This window comes from Oncorhynchus mykiss, chromosome 16 (assembly GCF_057628025.1).
Source record: "Oncorhynchus mykiss isolate SJ-2025 chromosome 16, ASM5762802v1, whole genome shotgun sequence".
NCBI classification, from domain to species: Eukaryota; Metazoa; Chordata; class Actinopteri; order Salmoniformes; family Salmonidae; genus Oncorhynchus; species Oncorhynchus mykiss.
In genome coordinates, this window is record NC_143037.1 from 27523243 (window position 1) to 27548959 (window position 25717).

The 25717-nt window shown below is 42.5% G+C and overlaps 2 protein-coding genes across 6 annotated transcripts in view; one reads left to right on the plus strand and one right to left on the minus strand.

The window, feature by feature from the left end:
* Positions 1 to 6766, plus strand: part of LOC110491774 (tectonic-3) — a 24568-nt gene extending 17802 nt beyond the window's left edge. For all 3 annotated transcript variants that reach the window (XR_016487207.1, XM_021565511.3, XM_090202485.1), the window contains 5 exons: positions 151 to 246; positions 1467 to 1570; positions 1978 to 2125; positions 5642 to 5785; positions 6352 to 6766. Coding sequence is in view for 2 of the 3 variants with exons in the window: in XM_021565511.3 (XP_021421186.1) it covers positions 151 to 246; positions 1467 to 1570; positions 1978 to 2125; positions 5642 to 5785; positions 6352 to 6588 (729 nt within the window). In the remaining variant the exon portion in view is untranslated. The remainder of the gene's footprint in view (positions 1 to 150; positions 247 to 1466; positions 1571 to 1977; positions 2126 to 5641; positions 5786 to 6351) is intronic.
* The window catches only part of mto1 (mitochondrial tRNA translation optimization 1), a 26122-nt gene continuing 5452 nt past the window's right edge, over positions 5048 to 25717 (minus strand). For 2 of the 3 annotated variants that reach the window (XM_090202484.1, XM_036946679.2), the window contains exons 5-13: positions 17499 to 17797; positions 17150 to 17262; positions 16858 to 17048; positions 16075 to 16205; positions 15391 to 15595; positions 14795 to 14966; positions 12744 to 12853; positions 12391 to 12548; positions 6772 to 6979 (exon numbers count right to left, since the gene is read on the minus strand). In XM_090202484.1, coding sequence (XP_090058610.1) covers positions 6806 to 6979; positions 12391 to 12548; positions 12744 to 12853; positions 14795 to 14966; positions 15391 to 15595; positions 16075 to 16205; positions 16858 to 17048; positions 17150 to 17262; positions 17499 to 17797 — 1553 coding nt within the window. In that variant the 3' untranslated portion in view covers positions 6772 to 6805. Of the gene's footprint in view, positions 6980 to 12390; positions 12549 to 12743; positions 12854 to 14794; positions 14967 to 15390; positions 15596 to 16074; positions 16206 to 16857; positions 17049 to 17149; positions 17263 to 17498; positions 17798 to 25717 lie in introns of all 3 variants that reach the window. The other variant, XM_021565509.3, reaches the window with a different exon arrangement.

The window sequence follows — 25717 nt, forward strand, 5'->3', positions numbered from 1 at the left end:
GAAACCTGTTTTCACTTTGTCATTATGGGCTATTGTGTGTAAATTGTTTTCCTCATCAATGTGGGGAAGGGGTCTGAATACTTTCCAAATGCACTGTATCAATGCTATGGTTCAATATTCAAATTTAATTGAAAGTAATCTATTTCTCAGTTATCCACGCCCCCTCCTACTCCTGAACCAACCCCTGTGGTGGGACTAACAATGGGGACTCCTGTGATTGGTCAGTTTGGCGACGCGGTCCAACCTGTATCCTTTGGGAATAGCACACATCATGACATGCAGAACCAATGTTTGTCATATTACTTGTTGATATACAGAGACATGTATGCGACTTTGTTTTAATTTAAAAACTATTCAGAAAAGACACAGAAGATCAGTGAAATCAATGGGCCTACACTACAGTTGCTTTAAAGAATCACAACCGTGACACTATGTACTGAATGTTCTTATTAGGGGTGCTGGCAGCAAAGCTGCAAGAAAACATTTGATGCATTTTTTTCCCCTTCTGATAATTCTTTCACACTTGTTCAATATCGCAATGCACGATGGGTAAAAACAATTATACTTTGGCAATATGGTCTATAGGTGGTGTTGTAATAAGCATTCTAAGGCTCAGGCCCAGTTCCCTGTTTGACGTATAAACACGAAGCTTGGTATATCAGTGTTTCTCATCATAAGGAACAAATTTGAATCACGAGGTCCGCCATGTTGGATTTTTTACAATCCTGGATTTTAAATAAAATCTTAATCTTCTCATGAGCTGTAAATCTGACTCGGAACTCCAAATATACAGTATTTTCACCATGTCAGTCGCTAAAAAAAAATCAATGATAAACGTCAAATGGACAAAATTGAACCTTTCTAAAAAAATAAATATTGTGTTCTGAATGAAACCCTAATAACTAAACTTGAAACTGATTTGAGGGTTTTGTGGTCAGTAGTAGGAAGGTGTATGCTGAAGCAGGTGTTAATCTCAAACATGTAAACGGCATGTAATTCAGTTGCGAATCTCAAACTGTGAGCATTTATGCCAGTGATAAAGACGTCTAAGGGTCAGGTCCACCCATGCAACCACAACACTCGCAACACTTGTTTCATTCGTCCTTTGTTGACATTCACAGTTTTGCTTGGCAGCACTCAAGTTTCAAAGATCTGTAACTATCAAAATGCGGAAATCATCCCCGTATGATGCATTTTGGAAAATAACTTTCTATTTTCCCCAAATATTTGTCTCAATAGGCTAGAATCCTAACTTCACCTCAACATGCATAGAACTTGTTTCGATTTTTTAGAAGGGAGGACGTATAATGCTTCCATGCAACTCTTTAAGCCTGCTCATAGCCACGTTTCATTGCTGCTTGCAGCTATATTTACTTTTCCATTCTTATACTACACTGCACTGGTTTAAACTGGGTGAGGCGTAGTGCCAATATACTGAGATTTCCTGTTCTTTGACTCAGGGTCAGCTAACTCTTCTGGGTGTGTCACTGGGGGGAGAGTGCTCTATTAACCCCAGCAGCCGCATGCCCATCCTTTTCACTCACAACACCATCACAGGCTGTACCTTCAGGTGAGACTACACTACCCATCCATCATGCTCATCCCTTAGTGACAGTGCCCTGTCCACCTGGCTTTTCCATTTGTAGTTTTCTATGCAGTCTGGTCCAAAATTATTGCTGTCTTTTTTTGTTCATCTTTATCAAGGGTACTGGTAATTTTGGACCCGACTGACTGTACATCAGTTACAATCGCATCTGTTGTTGTGGCAACTTGAAACACACGTATTTGTTAATCGTCTTGCTTTTCGAAATTAGCTCATAGTTGCATAGTCACACTACTCAAGTATGAGCTTCTTTCAAGGTACAGAAAGTTATCCCTTTAATACCAAAATATCCCTTTAAAGAAAGTTCCTGAACCTCTTTGCCGCATTTAGTTCATTATTTTCTGTGTCTCTCTCATTCTTTTGTCAATTCTTAGTTCTCCCTCGAGTAACTGCTCTAAGCTGCGCTCCCAGCTCTATAGAGTCCTCCGGGGGGTTGCCACACCCAACCTGGTTGCCATGACTGTGGGGTCACAACCAGACTGGGCAAGAGTCATCACACAGGCATGCTCTGTGACGCCACAGGTGAGTCTGTTAAAAGGATAGTAAACTATCCCTTTAATGTTTTACCTCAGGCAGACTCTTAATTTACGCATTTAAATATTACATTTGGCACATGGCAACGGCACAGCGTGAGTTGAGTAGACAACGATGCTCTTCTTTAAAGGCACAGTTACTTCCAAAATCAACAGTTTGTCGGTGTGTTGATATTCCTCAATGTCAGTGTTAGAAAAATGTACTTCATGTAATTGAGTTTAATATTCTGTGGAATACGAGATGAGTATGACTACAGATGTACAGTGCATTCAGAAAGTATTCAGACCCCTTCACTTATTCCACATTACATTACGGCCTTATTCTAAATTGTATTATATACATTTTTTTCATCAATCTACACACAATACTAAAGCAAAAACAGGTTTAGACATTTTTGCTAAAAAATTATTAAATGCCTTATTTACATGAGTATTCAGAACCTTTGCTATTGAGATCAGGTGCAAACCTGTTTTCAATTGATCATCGTCCACCTGTGGTAAATTCAATTGATTGGACATGATTTAGAAAGAAACATCTGTCTATATTGACAGTGCATGTCAGAGCAAAAACCAAGTCATGAGGTCGAAGGAATTGTCCGTAGAGCTCCGAGAAAGGATTTTGTACAGATTTAGGGAAGGGTACCAAAACATTTCTGAAGCATTGGAAGAACACAGTGGCCTCCAGCATTCTTAAATGGAAGAATAACCACCAAGACTTCCTAGAAGAGCTGGCCACCCAGCCAAACTGAGCAATCGGGTGAGAAGGGCCTTGGTCAGGGAGGTGACCAAGAAACTGATGGGCACTCTGACCAGGTACTCTGTGGAGATGGGAGAACATACCAGAAGGACAACCATCTCTGCAGCACTCCACCAATCAGGCCTTTATGGTAGAGTGGCCAGATGGAAGCCACTCCTCAGTAAAAGGCACCTAAAGACTCTCAGACCATGAGAAACAAAATTCTCTGGTCTTATGAAACCAAGATTGAACTCTTTGGCCTGAATGCCAAGTGTCATGTCTGGAGGAAACATGGCACCATTCCTACGGTGGTGGCAGTATCATGCTGTGAGGATGTTTTTCAGCAGCAGAGACTGGGAGACTAGGCAGGATCAAAGCACAGAGAGATCCTTGATGAAAACCTGCTCCAGAGCTCTCAGGACCTCAGAATGGGGCAAAGATTCACCTTCCAACAGGACAATGACCCTAAGCACACTGCCAAGACAACTACAGGAGTGGTCTCTGAATGTCCTTGAGTGGTCCAGCCAGAGTCCAGATTTGAACCCGATCGAACATCTCTGGAGAGACCTGAAAATAGCTGTGCAGCGACGCTCCCCATCCAACCTGACAGAGCTTGAGGATCTGCAGAGAAGAATGGGAGAAACTCTCCAAATACAGGTGTGCTAAGCTTGTAGTGTCATACCCAAGAAGACTTGAGGCTGTAATCACTGCCAAAGGTGCTTCAACGAAGTACTGAATACTTATGTAAATGTGATATTTACATGTTTTTTATTTTTAATAAATTAGCATTTTTTTTGTTGCTGCTTTTGCTTTGTCTTTTGGGGGTATTGTGTGTAGATTTAGGGGGGGGGGGGGGGGATAATTTAAGCAATTTTAGAATAAGGCTGTAACCTAGCAAAATGTGGAAGTCAAGGGGCCTGAATACTTTCCGAAGGCCCTGTATATAGGGAATACAACCATCCCAGCTCTGCAGATTTTGCTACGAAGAGACAATCATTTGGTACTGTCCATATGTAGCTTGTTTTTGGTCAGAGGTTCAGGAATGGTTGAAGAATTGCAACATTTACCTGGAATTAACTCTGCAAATAGCACTGCTGAGTGATCTGAAAAGTCATTGTCAGTTGATCAATAATATAATACTCTTATCAGAAATGTTTAATTTACAATCTGTAGAAACAATGAAAATAAAACGATTCATAACTTTTGTGAAACATCACGGCAGAGTTAAATTATGGCAAATAGAAATCAAAACTGGAAACTGTTCAGAGATAGGGGAGCTGAAATGTGAGACTAACATGTAAAATATACTGTGTCCATAAAATGTACACTACTGTTCAAAAGTTTGTCACTTAGAAATGTCCTTGTTTTTGAAAGATTTTTTTTTTTTGTCCATTTAAAATGACATCAAATTGATCAGAAGATAGTGTAGTCATTGTTAATGTTGTAAATGACTATTGTAGCTGGAAACGTCTTCATTTTTTAATGGAGAGGCCCATTATCAGCAACCATCACTCCTGTGTTCCAATTGCACGTTGTTAACTAATCCAAGTTTATCATTTTAAAACCCCTTTGCAATTATGTTAGCACAGCTGAAAACAGTTGTTCTGATTTAAAGAGCATCCGAATAGGAGTGGGAGGCCCCGGTGCACAACTGAGCAAGTGGACAAGTACATTAGTGTCTAGTTTGAGAAACAGCCGCCGCAAGTCCTCAACTGGCAGCTTCATTAAATAGTACCCGCAAAACACCAGTCTCGACGTCAACAGTGAAGAGACGACTCCGGGACGCTGGACTTGTAGGCAGACTTGCAAAGAAAAATCCATATCTCAGACTGGCCAATAAAGATTAAGATGGGCAAAATAACACACTGGACAGAGGAACTCTGCCTAGAAGCCAGCATCCCGGAGTCGCCTCTTCACTGTTATTTTGCGGGAACTATTTAATAAAGCTGCCAGTTGAGGCCTTGTTTCGTCTGTTTCTCAAACTAGACACTCTCGAATGTACTTGTCCTCTTGCTCAGTCATGCACCGGGGCCCCCCACTCTTTATTCTGGTTAGAGCCAGTTTGCGCTGTACTGTGAAAGGAGTAGTATACAGCGTTGTACAAGATCTTCAGTTTCTTGGCAATTTCTCGCATGGAATAGCCTTCATTTCTCAGAACAAGAATAGACAGACAAGTTTCAGAAGAATGGTCTTTGTTTCTGGCCATTTTGAGCCTGTAATCAAACCCACAATTACTGATGCTCAAGGTACTCAAGTCTAAATGGAGTGTAACTTTGTGCTGTGCTTCTCCGAGCATGGCCTATGGATCATTTTGATTGATGGGAAATCAGAGATGAGGGGCGACATTGAGCATCGATATATAGCCTAATAAACAACTTATTTTGAAATGAAAATTACATGACCCTCCCCTGGACTAGATTTAAATATTTTTTACAAAAACTAAACCCTCCCCCTTTTGAAGTAAAAAAAATAAAAATTCTGTAAATTTCAAACCATCCCTAAATGGTTACTGCTCTCTGGGATCCTTGAATTGTCCCTAACCTTAACCTTTAAAATTTTAAATGTCAATGGGGTAGGGATGTCCCAATGATCCCGGATAGCAAGGACCATCTCTAAATGGAGCTGCTGACAGATGCAGGCTTGCATCAGGTGAAATGCAGCAGATTAATTAAGTCTGTGAAACCACGAGAGGGAGCGCAACATACACAGAAGATTGTCCCTCAACATCGGGATTTTCTACACGTATAAATGTCTTCTCTCTTCCCTCAGTCTCCGGAGGAGTCGTGTGAGTCCGGGTGTCTCCTCCCCCACTCCCTGTCAGTTCAGGTGCTGTGGGCTCAGACAGGTCTCCTGGCCTTTCCCCAGAACTACATTCTAGGGGCCAAATACCTCTTCCACTGTCAGAAGGTCAAGGTAAGGGTCAAGCATGTCTCCTCTTGCAGTGGGTGAATAGTTTGAGCTCTCTCCATATCTTCTAATCCCCTCAAATTCAAATCTGGACCTCAAATCCAGTTCCACTGCTTTTTTCCCTCCCCATCCCCAGGGACTTATTTTGACCTGGGGATGCCAGGTGGGTGCAATTTAATTATCAGGTAGAAACAGAAAAGCAGCAGTAGTCTGGTCCTCATAGGGTAAGACTTGAATACCCCTGCTCTAGTCCCGGTTAATTTAGTTTAAACTGGTGGGTGTCCTCTGACCTCCTATGCTATTTTAAAGGGATAGTTCACCAATGAAACGTGTCATTTCGGTAAACTATCCCTATAACGTGTGCATAAACCTCAAGGGCTTATTATGTATGATCATTTCTGTAGCTGTGCTGAGCAGATTTTACAGCCAGAAGTGTTGAACTTCTCTGGAACCACATTAATATGATATAGCTGCAGTCTGAGACATGTCACTGCAAAATAAATGACCTGGAATGCCATTGTTTCCCTCTCAACCACCTTCTTCCCCCTGCACACGGTCTTTCTCCTCTTCAGTGTCCCCTCGTCTCGCCTTTCGCTGTGACCACAGAAGTGATGTTTGTTGACACTACAGTCTACCCAGAACCCCCCAGGGGAACGCCACAGCCCAAGTGGAAATTTCCATTTGACTTCTTCTCCAGAGGGATAGGCGAGCTGGATGGACAGACTGTCACCACCAACAGTAGTGACCTCAAAAAGGTCACGTGGGATATAATGTTGGTTGCACTACTACTGTTGTGCTGGTTTCACTAAAATGTTTGTTACAGAACTAGAAATGTTCACTCGATAATCAATTTAGCTTGCATGTTGGATTTTTTTGTTACTGTTTGTGAGGCTGAATAGATGAAATTAGTGAAATTGGGCACAATTGCTTGGTTTGAAATCTCAGGTCATTTTAAATTAAACAGTGATGATTTCCTAAACTACCATAGTTAATTTTTGTACATTTATTTTTTTCTTAGTCATTATTTCACTGAGATATCGGTATGTTGCTTGCACACAGCTGTCCCTTTCCCCCCTCTTTTTGGCTCGATCGGTTTCTGTGCTCTGTGTGTCTGTTCCTCTGCCCGGTCCTGAGGACATAGTTGAGAAGGTGGATGATCCCAGCAGGCGTCATGCCTGGTAGACGGGTAGCAGCGCCCAGCTAATTTACAAAGACAAGACAAGTGTCACAAAAACATCAATCATTTTACAAATAATGTATTATCATGACTATTTAAGCACAGGGCAGCTCAACGTTTGGTAGATAGAGCTTTGTTAGCTTTCATCAAGGAACACTCCTTTGAAGCTATAGGCCCACATACAGTACCAGTCAAAAGTTTGGACACACCTACTCATTCCATGGTTTTTCTTTATTACTATTTTCTACATTGTAGAATAATAGTGAAGACAAACTATGATATCATGTAGTAACCAAAAAAAAGTGTTAAATATAAAATATATTTAGTTTTGTTTGAGATTCTTCAAAGTAGCCTCCCTTTGCCTTGATGACAGCTTTGCACACGCTTGGTATTCTTTCAACGAGCTTTCAGCGAGCTTCATGCCTCGTTAAAATGATAATTTCATTAGAGTTAACTGTGCCTCAGATTCCAGCCCAAATAAATGCTTCAGAGTTGGCGCCGGAGGGTAGGGCTACCATCTTATCGGCTCTTAACCAACCATGCTATTTTGTTTGTCTTTAAGCGTTGTTCGTAACTTATTTTGTACATACTGTTGCTGCTTCTGGACATCAGAACTGGGATTACTCACCTCAACTTGGACGAGGAGTTCAATGAGTCGTATATACTACAGACACCCGACCTGGCCCAGATCTCTATGATTCCCGGTAAAAGGAAACGTAGGTTTCGCGGAAAGAGATCGGGATGCCTTGTGAGGATCAGTGGCTAATCTGCCCTTGCATACCGTTCTGCTAGCTAACATTCAATTGCTGGAAAATAAATGGGACAACCTGAAAGCACGTATATCCTACCAACGGGACATTAAAAACATATCTTATGTTTCGCTGAACGACGACATTAAGAAAATACAGCCTGCGGATTATACACTATCAGCAGCCTCTGGTAAGACATGGGGCAGGGGCCTATGCATTTATGTAAACGGCTGGTGCACGATATCTAAGGAAGTCTCAAGGTTTTGCTCACCTGAGGCAGAGTATCATGATAAGCTGTAGACCACACTATCTACCTAGAGTTTTATGCTGTATTTTTCGTAGCTGTCTACATACCACCACAGAACGATGCTAGCACTAAAACCACACTCGAGCTGTATTCCGCCAAAAGCAAACCGGAAAACGCTCATCCAGAGAAGGCGCTCGTAGTGGCCGGGGACTTTAATGCAGGGAAACTTAAATCAGCATGTTAACTGTGCAACCAGAGGGGAAAAAAATTCTAGACCACTTTTACTCCACACACAGACGTGTACAAATCTCTCCCTCGCCCTCCATTTGGCAAATCTGACCATGATTCTATCCTCCTGATTCCTGCTTACAAGCAAAAATTAAAGCAGGAAGCACCAGTGACTAGTCTATAAAAAAGTGGTACGATGAAGCAGATGCTAAACTACAGGACTGTATTGCTAGCACAGACTGGAATATGTATCGTCTTTCTTCCGATGGCATTGGAGTACACCACATCAGTCACTGGCTTTATCAATAAGTGCATAGAGGACGTCATCCCCACAGTGACCGTACGTACATACCCCAACCAGAAGCTATGGATTACAGCTAAAGGGTAGCGCTGCCGCTTTCAAGGAGCGTCACTAACCTGGAAGCTTATAAGAAATCCTGCTATGCCCTCCGACAAATTATCAAACAGGTAAAGCGTCAATACAGGAATAAGATCAAATCGTGCTCCGACACTCGTTGGATGTAGCAGGTCTTGCAAACTATTACGACTACAAAGTGAAGCACAGCCGAGAGCTGCCCAGTGACACGAGCCTACCAGACAAGCTAAATAACTTCTATGCTCGCTTCGAGTAAAGTAACACTGAAACTTACATGAGAGGATCAGCTGTTCCAGACAACTGTGTAATCACGCTCTTCGCAGCCGATGTGAGTAAGACCTTTAAACAGGTCAACATTCACAAGGCCGCAGGGCCAGACGGATTACCAGGACGTGTACTCCGAGCATGCGCTGACCAACTGGCAAGTGTCTTCACTAACATTTTCAACATGTCCCTGATTAAGGCTGTAATACCAACATGTTTCAAGCAGACCACCATAGTCCCTGTGCCCAAGAACACTAAGGTAACCTGCCTAAATGACTACCGACTCGTAGCACTCACGTCTGTAGCCATGAAATGCTTTGAAAGGCTGGTCATGGCACACATCAACACCATTATCCCAGAAACCCTAGATCTGCCCAATTTGCATACTGCACCAACAAATCCACAGATGATGCCATCTGTATTGCACTCCACACTGCCCTTTCCCACCTAGACAAAAGGAACACCTATGTGAGAATGCTATTCATTGACTACAGCTCAGCGTTCAACACCATAGTGCCCTCTAAACTCATCACTAAGCTAAAGACCCTGGGACTAAACACCTCCCTCTGCAACTGGACCCTGGACTTCCTGACGGGCCGCCCCCAGGTGGTAAGGGTAGGTAACAACACATCCGCCACGCTGATCCTCAACACGGGGGTCCCTCAGGGCTGCGTGCTCAGTCCCCTCCCGTACTCCCTGTTCACTCATGACTGCACGGCCAGGCACAACTCCAACACCATCATTAAGTTTGCTGATGACAACGATGGTAGGCCTGATCACCGACAACGATGAGTTCAGAGACCTGACCGTGTGGTGCCAGAATAACAACCTATCCCTCAACGTGATCAAGAAAAATGAGATGATTGTGGACTACAGGAAAAGGAGGACCGAGCACGCCCCCATTCTCATTGATGGGGCTGTAGTGGAGCAGGTTGAGAGCCTTGGCTCCTTGGCATCCACATCACCAACAAACTAACATGGTCCAAGCACACCAAGACAGTCGTGAAGTGGGCACAACAAAATTCCCCCTCCCCCTCCCCCTCCCCTATTCCCCCTCAGGAGACTGAAAAGATGTGTTACGGTTCCTCAGATCCTCAAAAGATTTTACAGCTGCACCATCGAGAGCATCCTGACATTGACTCTGTGCCGGTACCCCCTGTATATATAGTCTCGCTATTGTTATTTACTGTTGCTCTTTAATTATTTGTTATTCTTATTACAATTATTTTTGTTTGTGGTATTTTCTTAAAACCGCATTGTTGGTTAAGGGCTTGTAAGGTGAATGAATACCTGTTGTATTCGGCACATGTGACAAATAAAATTTGTAGTAGCAGACATCAACATCAACTGTTCAGAGGAGACTTCGTGAATCAGGCCTTCATGGTCGAATTGCTGCGAAGAAACCACTTCTAAAGGACACCAATAATAAGAATAGACTTGCTTGGGCCAAGAAACACAAGCAATGGACATTAGACCAGTGGAAATGTGTCCTTTGGTCTGATGAATCCAAATTGGAGATTTTGGGTTCCAACCGCCGTGTTGTGAGACACAGAGTAGGAGAACGGATGATCTCCGCATGTGTGGTTCCCACTGTAAAGCACAGAGGAGGAGGTAGGATGGTGTGGGGTTGCTTTGCTGGTGACACCGTCTGTGATTCATTTCGAATTTAAGGTACACTTAAACACCATGACTACCACAGCATTCTGCAGCGATACACCATCCCGTCTGGTTTGCACTTAGTGGGATGATCGTTTGTTTTTCAACAGGACAATGCAACACACCTCCAGGCTATGTAAGGGCTATTTGAACAAGTGCCACATCAGATGACCTGGCCTCCACAACCACCTGACCTCAACTTAATTGAGGTAGTTTGGGATTAGTTAGACCGCAGAGTGAAGGAAAAGCAGCCAGCAAGTGCTCAGCATATGTGGGAACTATTTCAAGACTGTTAGGTGAAGCTGTTTGAGGGAATGCCAAGCGTGTGCAAAGCTGTAATCAAAGTAAACGGTGGCTACTTTGAAGAATCTAAAATATATTTTGATTTGTTTAACACTGTTTTTGGTTAATACATGATCCCATATGTGTTATTTCATAGTTTTGATGTCTTCACTATTATTCTACAATGTAGAAAATTGTAAAAAATGAAGAAACCCTTGAATGAGTAGGTGTGTCCAAACTTGACTGGCACTGTAGTCTTAAGAGTTTGGACACCTCATTTAGCAGATGAAGATTTGGATAACCACTGGGATTCCTATGAAGGGTGTTAGATCTATTTACTATACTGTGGTAGTGTAACATGTAACATTATATAAGGCCTCTTACACAACACCTAGGCTGTGTCCGGAATCGGTCTTGCTTACCACTTACTAAAACTACATACTATTTAGAATGCATTGTTTAGATAAAAATGTAGGCTGTAAGCAACAAGTAACAACATACTAGGCTCACCCACACTGAGAATGTCTCATCGAATGCGCAATTGCTATTTTTCCAGTAATTTCATCATTTTGGTACAGCTGATTATCAGCTGTTGTCAAACACATGGGTCACACTTTTTATTTTCGCATACCCAAACAACCTATTTAGGACGCAAGTATGAGTGTCCGGACACGGGCGTACATCACACTCGGTCAGTTATGTTTTTTGTCATAAAAAAATTACTAGCGTAGCTAAGTTTCCATCCAATTGGCGACAGATTTATGAAAATATTCTAAAATCCCCATAAAGAAAATATGCCCATTTTCCCACCAAACGAACTTATTGCGGATAGAAATCTGTGTGCGATGACGTAGTGCACATAAAATTTCATTTTTCGCTTAAGTTTTCATGTACCGAATTTGTTTCCATCCCATTTTCAACTACTGATAATTTTGTCACAAACTGTTGTGTTAAATAGCAAATGTACCTCCTCTGGTCTTGGCACGTGTGCTCCAGCCAACAGCTGGCAGATACAGTGCGGATAGGCTAGTCTAGATGATGAGAATATTTATTTGTCAAACCGCAGTTAAGCATTGATCATGTCATCAGAATAAGACCCTCGATATTTATTGGAAAGGAGCATCAAGCTCATCACAGTGCACTTTCAACACCCTACTCTTGTCTTATCTATGCATAGTCACTTTACCGCTACCTACATGTGCACATTACCTCAACTAACCCGTACCCCTGCACATTGACTCGGTACCGATTTGTATATACTCTTATTATTTTTTTGTTACTATTTTTCCTTTAGTTTATTTCACACTTTTTCCCTTTATTTTTTAAACTCTGCATTGATGGTTAAGGGCTTGTAAATATGCATTTCACGGTAAGGTCAACCAACACCTGTTGGATTCAGCACATGTAACAAATACAATTTTGTGTTTCCACCACCATTTCTAGCATACTTCATTTTACTGACTTAGAAAATATCCCAGTTTGTCGATCAAACACATTATCTGTCGGTATTTATAACATTTTACCGAAACTTCCTGTTTCCATCAGTTGTCATAATTATATATTTTATCAATATGACTTTACTCGCATAAACTGTGGAAATGTGGTTTATGTTGTAGTTTTACTGAGACTCACAGTGTTGGGCCTGACTCGGTCCAGTATCTCTCTGACCTCATGAGAGAGGGACACTGGTAAGGAGAGGTAGTCCATGTCAGAGGGGAGAGACAGACTTTCCTCGCTCCGTATTCTCTCCATCTCTCGACTCTGCTTCTCGCAGTGGGGTCTGTACACAGCTGAAAGCCACAAAGCACAGGGTTCAGTACGTTTTAAGGTAAACTTTAAGACTAAACTGAGTGCGTGTCTGAAATGACAGTCTATTCCCTATATTGTGCACTACCTTTGACCAGAGCCACAAAAGTAGTGCACTATGTAGGAAATCGACTGCCATTTCAGACGCAGACTGATTGAGACTTAAAAAGAGCCTTTACCTTCAATCTTGAGTCGTTGTGAGTACTCAAAATATTGTGAAAGGCACTCTGGGAAGGCGGAGGCCAACATTTCAAAGGACACATCTTTGTATTGCAACAGATCCAAACCACTGAGAGAGAAAGATACATGGTATAGTAAAGTTGATGAGCAGACTATATACACACCTCTGCTTGAGAAAATAGAAAATAATTTTGAAAATGTAGTAAGACATAACGCATTCACTTTCTCATAGGTTGCAGTGTTGTTAGTCTGTTTCAGAATGAGGAGTCACTATCTTTTTGACAACCTGTGTGTGTACATAAATACCAGATACGGATGTTTTAAGGATACTGTTCCCATACATAGAACAATAGAAAGTCAGGGCTATATTCAGTAGGCAAACCTTGTTGAATGTTGCAGAGACATTTCCTGAATAGAGCTGATATGATTTCTTATTCTACATGTCATACAGTGCATTTGGAAAGTATTCAGACCCCTTGATTTGTTACGTTACAACCTTATTCTAAAATTTACTAAATAAAAAATCCTAAATCTACACACAATAGCCCATAATGACAAAGTGAAAACAGGTTTTTAGACATTTTTGCAGATTTATTGCAAATACCTTTTTTACATAAGTATTCGCACCCTTTTCTATGAGACTCAAAATTGAGGTCAGGTGCATCCTGTTTCCATTGATCATCCTTGATGTTTCTACAACTTGGACTCCACCTGTGGTAAATTCAATAGAGTGGACATGATTTGGAAAGGAACACACCTGTCTATATAAGGTCCCACAGTTGACAGTGCATGTTAGAGCAAAAACTAAGCCATGAGGTCAGAGGAATTGTCCATAGAGTTCCGAGACAGGAGTGTGTCCAGGCACAGATCTGAGGAAGGGTACCAAAAAATGTCTGCAGCATTGAAGGTCCAACAACAACACAGTGGCCTCCAGCATTCCGAAATGGAAGTGTGGAACCAACAAGACTCTTCCTAGAGCTGGCCGCCCGGCCAAACTGAGCAATCGGGGAAGAAGAGCCTTGGTCAGGGAGGTGACCAAGAACCCGATGGTCACTCTGACAGAGCTCCAGAGTTACTCTGTGGAGATGGGAGAACCTTCCAGAAGGACAACCATCTCTGCAGCACTCCACCAATCAGGCCTTTATGGCAGAGCGGCCAGACTGAAGCCCCTCCTCAGTAAAAGGCACATGACAGCCCGCTTGGATTTTGCCAAAAGGCACCTAAAGGACTCTCAGACAATGAGAAACAAGATTCTCTGGTCTGATGAAACCAATATTGAACTCTTTGGCCTGGATGCCAAGTGTCACGTCTGGAGGAAACCTATGGTGAAGCATGGTGGTGGCAGCATCATGCTGTGGGGATATTTTTCAGTGGAAGGGACTGGGAGACTAGTAAGAATTGAGGAAAAGATGAATGGAGAAAAGTAGAGAGATCCTTGATGAAAAACTGTTCCAGAGCTCTCAGGACTTTAGACTGGGGCAAAGGTTCACTTTCCAACAGAACAACGACCCTAAGCACACAGCCAAGACAATGCAGGAGTGGTTCCGGAACAAGTCTTTGAATATCCCTGAGTGGCCCAGCCAGAGCCTGAAAATATCTGTGCAGCGACGCTCCACATCCAACCTGACAGAGCTTGACAGGATCTGCAGAGAAGATTGGGAGAAACTCCCCAAATACAGGTGTGTCAAGCTTGTAGCGTCATACCCAAGAAGACTCAATGCTGTACTCCCTGCCAAAGCTGCTTCAACATAGTACTGAGTAAAAGGTCTGAATACTTATGTAAATAGTTTTTTTTCCCTCCATTTTAATATAATTTTTTTTTACCTGTTATTGCTTTCATTATTGGGTATTGTGTGTAGCTTGATGAGGGGAAAAATATATATATTTAGTCCATTTTAGAATATGGCTGTAATGTAACAAAATGTGGAAAAAGTCAAGGGGTCTGAATACACCGTATATGTCTATTCTAAACGTCCAACATTGTTTTCTGCTGAGCGCATCCCAGTAAATGCATGCTGAACCACCCACCGCTGAACCACTTCCCACTCACTTTAAGGTGGTGCTCTTGTTCTCACTCAGGCTGATGTTGCCCAGCTTCTCTCTCCAGCGGGTGGAGGATAGCACCACAGACTGCAGGGCCATCAGGGCTTCCTGGAGGCCGTCCCTCACACTTACCGCTTTCTTGTATCGCCGCAAAGTCACGCAGCCCACCTCCTCAAACCCTTGCAGACCGGGTCAAAGGTCAAAATATTATTCATCCACAAAGTCTGACATGTAATTTTGAGATTGACTACATTGCAGTTGGTGACTGCAGACGGACTATTATTTGTATCAGTAAGATTGCTCAGTCTGATCAGTCGAACATGGCCAGAGATGCAATATATCTTAGAATTCCTCCAGTTGGCTAATGACCGTAGTCATTTTCTAATCTTATAAACCTATGCGGCCAATTACAATGTGCACTTTGTTAACAATATTAAGCTCAAAGCTGCTGGATTTCCTGTCAGTGACTCATGCTTGACCTCATAACTGAACACAGCCAATAATACACTCTGTTCATGTATCACTACATTACCCGGGGCCCTATGTAAGCCAAAATAAGTGCACCCAGTAGTTGGGGACTGTCAGACACACACATTATGATACCTCTGGGGGTGAGACGGAGATCTGCGTTGTCGGGCCTGAGGTATGTTCTGAACTCGGCGCGGCTGGTGAACATGCGGTAAGGTTCTGTCACCCCTCGGCCCACCAAGTCATCGATCAGCACCCCGATGTAGCTCTGGGTACGAGACAATGCAATGGGGGGCAGGGAGAGGGCCGTCCGACCTGCATTCACCCCCGCCCACAAGCCCTGGAGAGAAAGGGGTTTGTTGTAGCATATATTGTAGGGTCCTGTGGTGGGTCAGTTGGTAAAAAAAGTGTGACAAACGGCCAGTAGCATTGCCAAGGTTGAGAGTTTAAGTCCCACAGTGATCATACAAAAAATGTATACATTCACTGTACCGTTAGTCGCTTTGGATAAGCACGTCTGCTAAATGACTAAAAATGTTAAACATGTAAAATGGCTATTCTGCTACCAGCCTTCAGTCCAAGAGTGCTGCCCGTTTTCTTTTCTGATAGTAAGGTGAACAATTAATGTCACTGTTTGTTGGCCAGAGAGTCCACACACCTGGGTTGTGTTTACTAGGCACCAAAAGAAAACAGACTAAAATAGGGAGGGACTACCTGTACTTGCCCAAAAAAGAAATGCACATTTTAGTTTCAAAACATTTTCCCTTACGTGCCCTAACAACACGACCCAGGTGTCCCAGTTCCCAGATTAACCCCTACTTGTGCGGCTGCTTCCTCGTAGCCCGTGGTGCCGTTGATTTGACCCGCGAGGAAGAGCCCCTGCGTGCTCTTCACCTGCAGAGACGGGGTCAGCTGGGTGGGGCACACAAAGTCATACTGCACCCCGTAACCTGGAATTCAGAGAGATAGGGAGGTTATAATCGGCCTGTTTGAGGAAATCAGTTTTAGCAAGGTGCGACGCAGAATCGCTAATCTTCATAACTTTAGTTATTTGGGATGAAAGGTAATTTGTAGATCAGTGGTTAAGCGCAGTCCAACTAGTGTAGTCTCTCCAAAACAACCGCAATGACACACCTCGGAGAGTGCTAATGTAGATGTAGGCAGCGAACTAAAACGTGTTTAGGTCAATCAAGCTTGATGATAACTGTAACTTGATCTAACAAAACAACTACAACAGTTGAGCTGAACAGGTGCACTTAAATCTGATCGAAAGTTTAGCAGTTAGAGTTAACTTCTGGATTCCTCCTCAGACTTGAAAGAACTGGATGCGTGGAAGTAAAATGGCAAAAATCCTACTTAGCATACAAGAAGGCTAGCAAGGTGGAGCTATTACTATATAGTTAACGCCCATCCAATTCTTTCAGATCTAGAAAGGTGCATAAACGGTCAAGGGGTACGGGATAGGTTGACCTGAGATTCTGCATACCATTTTTCTGCCTGCACTCCTCCCTCTCACTCATTGGAAGTGAACAAGTGCACACTTTGGGAGAAAGGACAGATTATTGGGACCCAGAGTGGGTGTCTGTATTTTGGGCTGCATACCAGGAGCGCGGATCTCGGCTCGGTGCAAGGCAGGGATCTCCCTAAGGAGGCGGAGCTGCAGGTCAGGGGGCATGGTCATGGACAAGCCCTGGGGGTACAACAGGTCAGAGGTCAAACCTTCCGGCTCCAGCCACACCTGGTGCCGTCGCCCCGGAAACCGCAGCACCCGCGACTCGATGGAGGGACAGTATCTAAGAGAGGAGGAAAGACAAAATGCAGTTTGTAAAGTAATGTGTACACAGTTTACTGTGTGTGTGGGTGAGTGTGTGTCTCTGTCTGCGTGTGCATGTACCTGGGACCTTTGGTGTCCTGCTGTATGTGACAGTTGAGGTGGACACTCTCCCTGACCACTCTCTCCACTCCAGGTGTGGTGTGGGTCAGATAGCAGGGGAGCTGCTCTTCTGGCTACAGGGCACAGCATGTTAGAATCACAGCCAGTTTCTAGAGAATTTAAGGTGTATTATGCAACATTTTGTTTATAATTTTGTTTAGACCAGTGGTTTTTAAAGAATAAGATTTAGAAATACCTGAAATCACTTTGTACTACTTCTTTACCTTCGAATTAACCCAAAAACAATATTTGCCGGGTGTAAAGTTATGTTGGCATATTGGCAGTTGTAGTCTTTCTTTGTAGTTTTTACCTTGCAGCGGGTGTGGGTGTTGAGAAAACTGAAGGGAGTGGGCTGTTTGTCCGGGGCTTGGAGCTGAGCCAAGGACAGATCCACGGACTCCTTCACTATCCGAGGGGGTGTGCCAGTCCTCAGCCGACCCACCCTCAACCCCAATGTCTCTTTCAGTGTGTATGAAAGTCCGGCACATGATTGAGCATCCCCCATCCTCCCCCCGGGAGAGGTGGTTTGGCCCATGAAGAGGGAGCCGGACAGGAAAGTGCCAGTGGTAAGTACCACTGAGCTGGACAAGATGGGGTGGCTTCCATCGACTAAGAGGAGAGAATAGAGAGAACATGTCCTAAAGGAACATTTGAAACGTAGCATCCTTAAGTATAAGCTGCTATAATATTCAGGGTTTGTGCTCTCTTGGTGTGAAAAGCCCAGACCCAGACCTTGTAAATAATGTATGTAGACATTATTATACTTCTAGAGACAGGGAGTCGAATAGATTTACAAACATCCTCTCCAAACAATTACAGGGAGTTTACTGTATCTTCAGTGAAACATCCACATGTAAATTGTGGCTGAGATTCAGGAGGGATTATAATATGGTTTAAATAAGATCTTTCAAATTATATCACAGCCGGAGAATATAAATACATAAAGAAAGAAAATTCAGATTGAGACATTGACGTGTGCAATGTACAGTGTATAAAACATTAGGAACGTTCCATGATAGACTGACCAGGTAAATCCAGGTGAAAGCTGTGATCCCTTATTGATGTCACATGTAAAATCCACTTTAAGTGTAGATGAAGGGGAGGAGACAGGTTAAAGAAGGATTTTTAAGTCTTGAGACATGGATTGTGTATGTGTGCCATTCAGAGAGTGAATGGGCAAGACAAAATATTTAAGTGCCTTTGAACGGGGTATGGTAGTAGGTGCCAGGCGCACCGGTGTGAGTGTGTCAAGAACTGCAACGCTGCTGGGTTTCATGTTAAACAGTTTCCCGTGTGCATCAAGAATGGTCCACCACCCAAAGGACATGCAGCCAACTTGGTCAACTGTGGGAAGCATTGGAGTCAACATAGGCCAGCATCCCTGTGGAACGCTTGACACCTTGTAGAGTCCATGGCCCAACGAATTGAGGCTGTTCTGAGGGCAAAAGGTGTGCAACTCAATATTAGGAAGGTGTTCCTAATGTTTTGTACACTCAGTGTATATGCCCCATCTGACTCTTCATATTTTTATTTTAAAAAAACCATTTATAGATTCAGATATAACAAAAGCAGTACAACCTCAACCCCTCATTCGCCCATCCATACCCTCCACATTCTCCCACCCACCCACCAAGGCATCTATAAAAGTAAGTTAAATAGGAAAGAAACAAACAGTATTAGAAACAAAAACAATGGGAAAAAAGTTATATACAAATTATCATCAGCACAAAATGGCCACTAGAACAGACAAAACTGCTTACCAAACTACGCAAATTACACTAAGTAAAAGGCAGGCTCTCCACGTATTGTATTAATGGGGACCAGGTTTAGTCAAACTTTTGTCGGGACCCATGCAGAGTGTACCTAACCTAGCCTTATATGGACTTCCTGCCCCTGGAGAACAGAACGGACAATGAGAACAGATTGTGGACTGGTTGCTGAATTCCCCTCTTTCCCACAGTGTGCCAATCTCCCTAATAAATTCCTCATTTGTATTCTAGTTGTGCTTCGTGTGCGTGTTTGGTTATTGAACTTGGTGACGTGGAAACCCCACCCCTTGAGCCTGCTACACTAGGTAGTACAGGCATCTTAACAGAATTAACGCAACCTGTTAATGAAATGGGAAGAGACGAAATCCTGCTTAGTGCGCTCCAGGAGTGTTTTGAAGTTGTTTAAACAGAGCCTTAAATGAGTGTGTGACCTTTATCCCCAAATAAGTAAAGACCTGATGCTCCACCTTAAATGGGAAGTTGGCATTCCCAATACCTTCTGCTAACTGATTAATGGGGAGGATCACACTTTTGTTAGATTTAACTTATAACTAGAAAATGTGCCAAAATCTTGTAGCATGTCCATGAGTATAAAAGAAGATCGTCTGCATATAAGGACATCTTGTGAGTTATGTTGCCCCTTAATATTCCCTTGAGCAAGATGCTCAATAGCCATATCAAATAGGAAAGGGGATAAACAGAAACCCTGCCTGGCACCCCTGTGGAGAGGGAAGTAGCTGGAGGTAACATTGTTGGTGCGAACAGAAGCCACTGGGGACGAGTACAAAATCTTAATCCAGGAAAGGAATGACGGGCCAAACCCAAATCTCTCTAGTACTGTAAATAGATATTCCCACTCAACCCGGTCGAAAGCCTTTTCAGCATCAAGAGGGATGATGATCTCTGAGTGGGCAGAATAAAGAACATTAAATATTATTATAGAAAGATTACCTACCTGAGATAACTGACCAAACCAGATTTATTAGGCATCACTGTCTCTAAATGGCAGGAGAGGACCTAAGTGAGAATTTTATAATTGCAGCACAAAAGGATTATAGGGCGGTATGAGCCACAGTCTAGGGGATTCGTCTTTTTTAAGCAAAACCAAAATAGTCGCCTGGGTAAGTGTCTGTGGCAGTTGTGTGGTGCCAGCTCCTATTAGTTTTATTGAGCTCTGTGGCACCAACTCACCTTCCGAACGTTCTTTCCCCAGCTTATTGTTCAACGTCACAATGCCTCATTCGCTATTATTGGCAATGAGACCTGCTCACGTTATTCTATAGTTAAAATGTAAACAAAAATAATATTGGAACTCTGCGGTCTTCCCATTGTTTACTCCACAAAAGCAGTGGCTTTTGCAGAGCAAGGGGAACAACTACTTCAAGGTCTCAGAGAGTGACATCAGCGATTGAAACGCTATTACCGCGCACCCCGCTAACTAGCCAGCCATTTCTCACCGGGTCCACATAGGCTTCATTAATGCCATTCAGACTTGAAGCTGATACAACAACTATGATAGCTGAGGTTCATAGATTGGTATGAATAGTAGTTCAGAACCTAATGTTTTAGGGTCCATACACAGATCGGCTACATACTGTAGCTAGCTACACATCCATAGGCATACAGTTATTTTTATCCTCCACTACACAATATGCAAGGAAAAATTTGCTATGTTACTTCAGCTGCATTGCAAGGCAAGCTTACACAATTGTACATTCAATTTGCAGTAAATGCTTTAGCTAGCTAGATTCTTTACATCCACTGTTTCACAAGACGACAGCCTGGTTTGCTGGTTCTCAGGAGTCCCTAAAACAAACACCACAAATCACAAACTCATTCTCCCAACACTAGCTAGCTGGCTAATGTTAGCTAGTCAGATAATTTACGAAAATCGGTATTTAGCAAGTTAACTTTATGACAAAAAATATGCACAAATGTTTGTCTCTACATTAGCTGACATATTCCCCTCAATTGTACATTTTGTCAGCCATCTTCACCCAGGGACAGGTGGCTTGCGTCAAAATTCGTCATTGGAACCACTCGATATGATTGGTGAATATAAAAACCTTGGGACCCAAATGCATTATGAGTGCTCTAACTCCCCCTTGTGGTGGTCTGGAGCAATGAAGGCGTGACGCTGGGTACCTCGAAGTCCTGCGGTGCAAGCTCGCAACTTTTAAAGGAGGAACCACTGTAGGTGCGATACAATGTATCCTTTGGCCTTGGTTGGATCTTTGAATGTCTTCTACTCGCCGGAGGGTGTAGTGATCTTCAGTACGGCTGGGTAAATGCCAAATTTGCTCTCCAGGCAGCGGTGTAGGAGCTCCTTCACCTCATTGAAGGCTGACCTCTTCTTCATGACTGCAGATTAGTAAATTGGGTTCGATTCCAAATTAAATGTTACAAAAATTAACACGCTGGGGGAGGTGTTGGTTAAGTATTAATAGTAAATTGTTCGCCCTGGATCGGAGCACCGAGAAAACGCGTCTTCACTTGTTGCTGTTCACCAGCACCCGGACTCTCCATATTTTAACAATATGATTTTTTTCAGACTCTCTATTCTGATATAATTCATTACTGGTCAGTTGGCAAAGTTCTGTTAATTAAGGGAAATCTTTACTGCTGCTCTTTCACTGTATATGTCCATTAATATGTTATTGACATATATCATGAAAATCAAGAATTTCCTCACTACACGCAAATATAAGCGTTTTTGTATCTCACCGGTAGAAAAGGGCCATCTACATCTCCTGGTTGTAACTAAACCACAATATCCAGAATTCATTGCAATTTCAGGATGTAGCACGTCCCTGTCGAGGTGCATGCAGTTGAGAATGGGGGTCAACAGATAGCTAACGTTACTCACCGTACCAGCCACTCTTTCATAGAACATCAGCTTGCGAATAAATATTCTATTTTTGTGTCGACAACATCTGTAAAGTTTAGTCATGCTGTGGTGCTCAGTACCTGGATGTACAAACTACAAGAATGCACAAGCTGCTGGGTTGCCTGGAAACCAGTCGTTGAACGGCATTGAATTCTACTTGGGCAGAAATGTTTGAATCAGGAAAGTTTCCTATCATGACCTTTACAAGCCAGAATTATGAATACAATTATATTTTAATGCACTTTCCTAGAGAGTGTCAGCTAAAGACTTACAGAAATCTCTGGAACATGCTAACATCTCTGTTGACGAGTCTACGATACATAAAACAATAATGGTGATCATGGGAGGACACACGACGGAAGAAGCCACTGCTGTCCAAAAAAAACATTGCTGCACGTCTGAAGTTTGCAAAAGTGCACCTAGATGTTCCACAGTGCTACTGGCAAAATATTCTGTGGACAGATGAAACTACAGTTGAGTTGTTTGGAAGGAACACACGACACTGTGTGGCATAGCACACCAACATCAAAACCTCATCCAAACTGTAAAGTATGGTGGAGGGAGCATTGCTGATCAGGGCCTGGACAGCTTGCTATCAGACTGAAAAATGAATTCCCAAGTTGATCAAGACATTTTGCAGAAGAATGTAAGGCTAACTGTCCTCCAATTGAAGCTCAACAGAAGTTTGGTAATGCAACAGGACAACGACCCAAAACATTGAAGTAAATCAAAAACAGAATGGCTTCAACAGAAGAAATTATGTCTTCTGGAGTGGCCCAGTCAGAGTCCTGACCTCAACCCGATTTAAGATGCTTTGGCATGACCTCAAGAGAGCAGTTGTTGTTGTTATGCTGCTATCGACCACCAAGACAGCATCTGGATGATATGTGTGAAATGCTTGATAATGTATGTCATATCAACAAAGTATATTGTCTGGGTGATTTAATTATTGACTGGCTTCCACCAAGCTGCCCAATCAAGAAAAAACATCAAACTTATACCAGTGCCTGCAACCTGGTTCAGGTTGTCAGTCAACCAACCATGGTAGTTACAAATAGCACAGGAATGAAATCATCAACATGTATTTATCACATATTTAATAATGCTGCAGAAATTTGCTTTAAAGCAGTATCCAAATCCATAGGATGTAGTGATCACAATATAGGAGCCATATCTAGGAAAAACAAAGTTCCAAAGCCTGGGCCTAATATAGTGTATAAGAGGTCAAACAATAAGTTTTGTAGTGATTATTATATTGATGATATAAATAATATTTGCTGGTGTGTAATGAGGAACAACCAAACGCTGCACTTGACACATTTATGAAATTGCTTATTCCATTTACTAATAAGCATGCACCCATTAAGAAAATGACAGTAAAAACTGTTAAATAAAAAGATTGTGGGAGCTGTTTTGTTAGACTTCTGTGTGGCTTTGACATTATCGATCATAATCTGCTGCTGGAAAAACTTGTGGAATATGTCACCTGTTGCCACAAGAAAAGGGCAGTCAGTGAAGCACAAACACTATTGTAATGATGGGTCTGAGTTCTGAGTCCAGAAGTTAATGGTTATCTGTAGAAGGAATGTATATGATCAAGGGTCGGCTTTCTATTCCGCAACAAAGCCTCCTTCACTCACGCCGCCAAACTTACCCTAGTAAAACTGACTATCCTACCGATCCTCGACTTCGGCGATGTCATTTACAAAATTGCTTCCAACACTCTACTCAGCAAACTGGATGCAGTTTATCACAGTGCCATACGTTTTGTCACCAAAGCACCCTATACCACCCACCACTGCGACTTGTATGCTCTAGTCTGCTGGCCCTCGCTACATATTCGTCGCCAGATCCACTGGCTCCAGGTCATCTACAAGTCCATGCTAGGTAAAGCTCCGCCTTATCTCAGTTCACTGGTCACGATGGCAACACCCATCCGTAGCACGCGCATCTCACTGATCATCCCTAAAGCCAACACCTCATTTGGCCGCCTTTCGTTCCAGTTCTCTGCTGCCTGTGACTGGAACGAATTGCAAAAATCGCTGAAGTTGGAGACTTATCTCCCTCACCAACTTCAAACATCTGCTATCTGAGCAGCTAACCGATTGCTGCAGCTGTACATAGTCTATCGGTAAATAGCCCACCCATTTTTACCTACCTCATCCCCATACTGTTATTTATTTACTTTTCTGCTCTTTTGCACACCAATATCTCTACCTGTACATGACCATCTGATCATTTATCACTCCAGTGTTAATCTGCAAAATTGTAATTATTCGCCTACCTCCTCATGCCTTTTGCACAAAATGTATATAGACTCCCCTTTTTTTTCCTACTGTGTTATTGACTTGTTAATTGTTTACTCCATGTGTAACTCTGTTGTCTGTTCACACTGCTATGCTTTATCTTGGCCAGGTCGCAGTTGCAAATGAGAACTTGTTCTCAACTAGCCTACCTGGTTAAATAAAGGTGAAAAAAAGAATAATAAATAAATAAATAAAAGCAATTAAGCTTGGAATGTACTGAGTAAAGGAAAGGCAATCACATGTTGGAAGGCACTGATGGAGAGATGTGGTTTAGTGAGGAATGGGGGGCAAAGGTCAGGTCTTGTCACATTAAGGAGAAGGAACAGTTTGTTGCCCGTATCACTTAACTTCCTGCATAATAATAAATATGTCATGTTTAGAGAGGAGGGAATGTCACCCAAATTGGGGTATACAGTAGAAGTCGGAAATTTACATAAACGAGTTTTAATGACTCCAACCTAAGTGTTTCAACCACTCCACAAATTTCTTGTTAACAAACTATAGTTTTGGCAAGTCGGTTAGGACATCTACTTTGTGCATGACACAAGTAATTTTTCCAACAATTGTTTACAGGTAGATTATTTCACTTAATCACTATCACAATTCCAGTGGGTCAGAAGTTTACATACACTAAGTTGCCTGTGCCTTTAAACAGCTTGGAAAATTACAGAAAATTCTGTTAGGCTAATTGACATACAGTGCCTTGTGAAAGTATTCGGCCCCCTTGAACTTTGTGACCTTTTGCCACATTTCAGGCTTCAAACATAAAGATATAAAACTGTATTTTTTTGTGAAGAATCAACAACAAGTAGGACACAATCATGAAGTGGAACGACATTTATTGGATATTTCAAACTTTTTTAACAAATCAAAAACTGAAAAATTGGGCGTGCAAAATTATTCAGCCCCCTTAAGTTAATACTTTGTAGCGCCACCTTTTGCTGCGATTACAGCTGTAAGTCGCTTGGGGTATGTCTCTATCAGTTTTGCACATCGAGAGACTGACATTTTTTCCCATTCCTCCTTGCAAAACAGCTCGAGCTCAGTGAGGTTGGATGGAGAGCATTTGTGAACAGTTTTCAGTTCTTTCCACAGATTCTCGATTGGATTCAGGTCTGGACTTTGACTTGGCCATTCTAACACCTGGATATGTTTATTTTTTGAACCATTCCATTGTAGATTTTGCTTTATGTTTTGGATCATTGTCTTGTTGGAAGACAAATCTCCATCCCAGTCTCAGGTCTTTTGCAGACTCCATCAGGTTTTTTTCCAGAATGGTCCTGTATTTGGCTCCATCCATCTTCCCATCAATTTTAACCATCTTCCCTGTCCCTGCTGAAGAAAAGCAGGCCCAAACCACGATGCTGCCACCACCATGTTTGACAGTGGGGATGGTGTGTTCAGCTGTATTGCTTTTATGCCAAACATAACGTTTTGCATTGTTGCCAAAAAGTTCAATTTTGGTTTCATCTGACCAGAGCACCTTCTTCCACATGTTTGGTGTGTCTCCCAGGTAGCTTGTGGCAAACTTTAAACAACACTTTTTATGGATATCTTTAAGAAATTG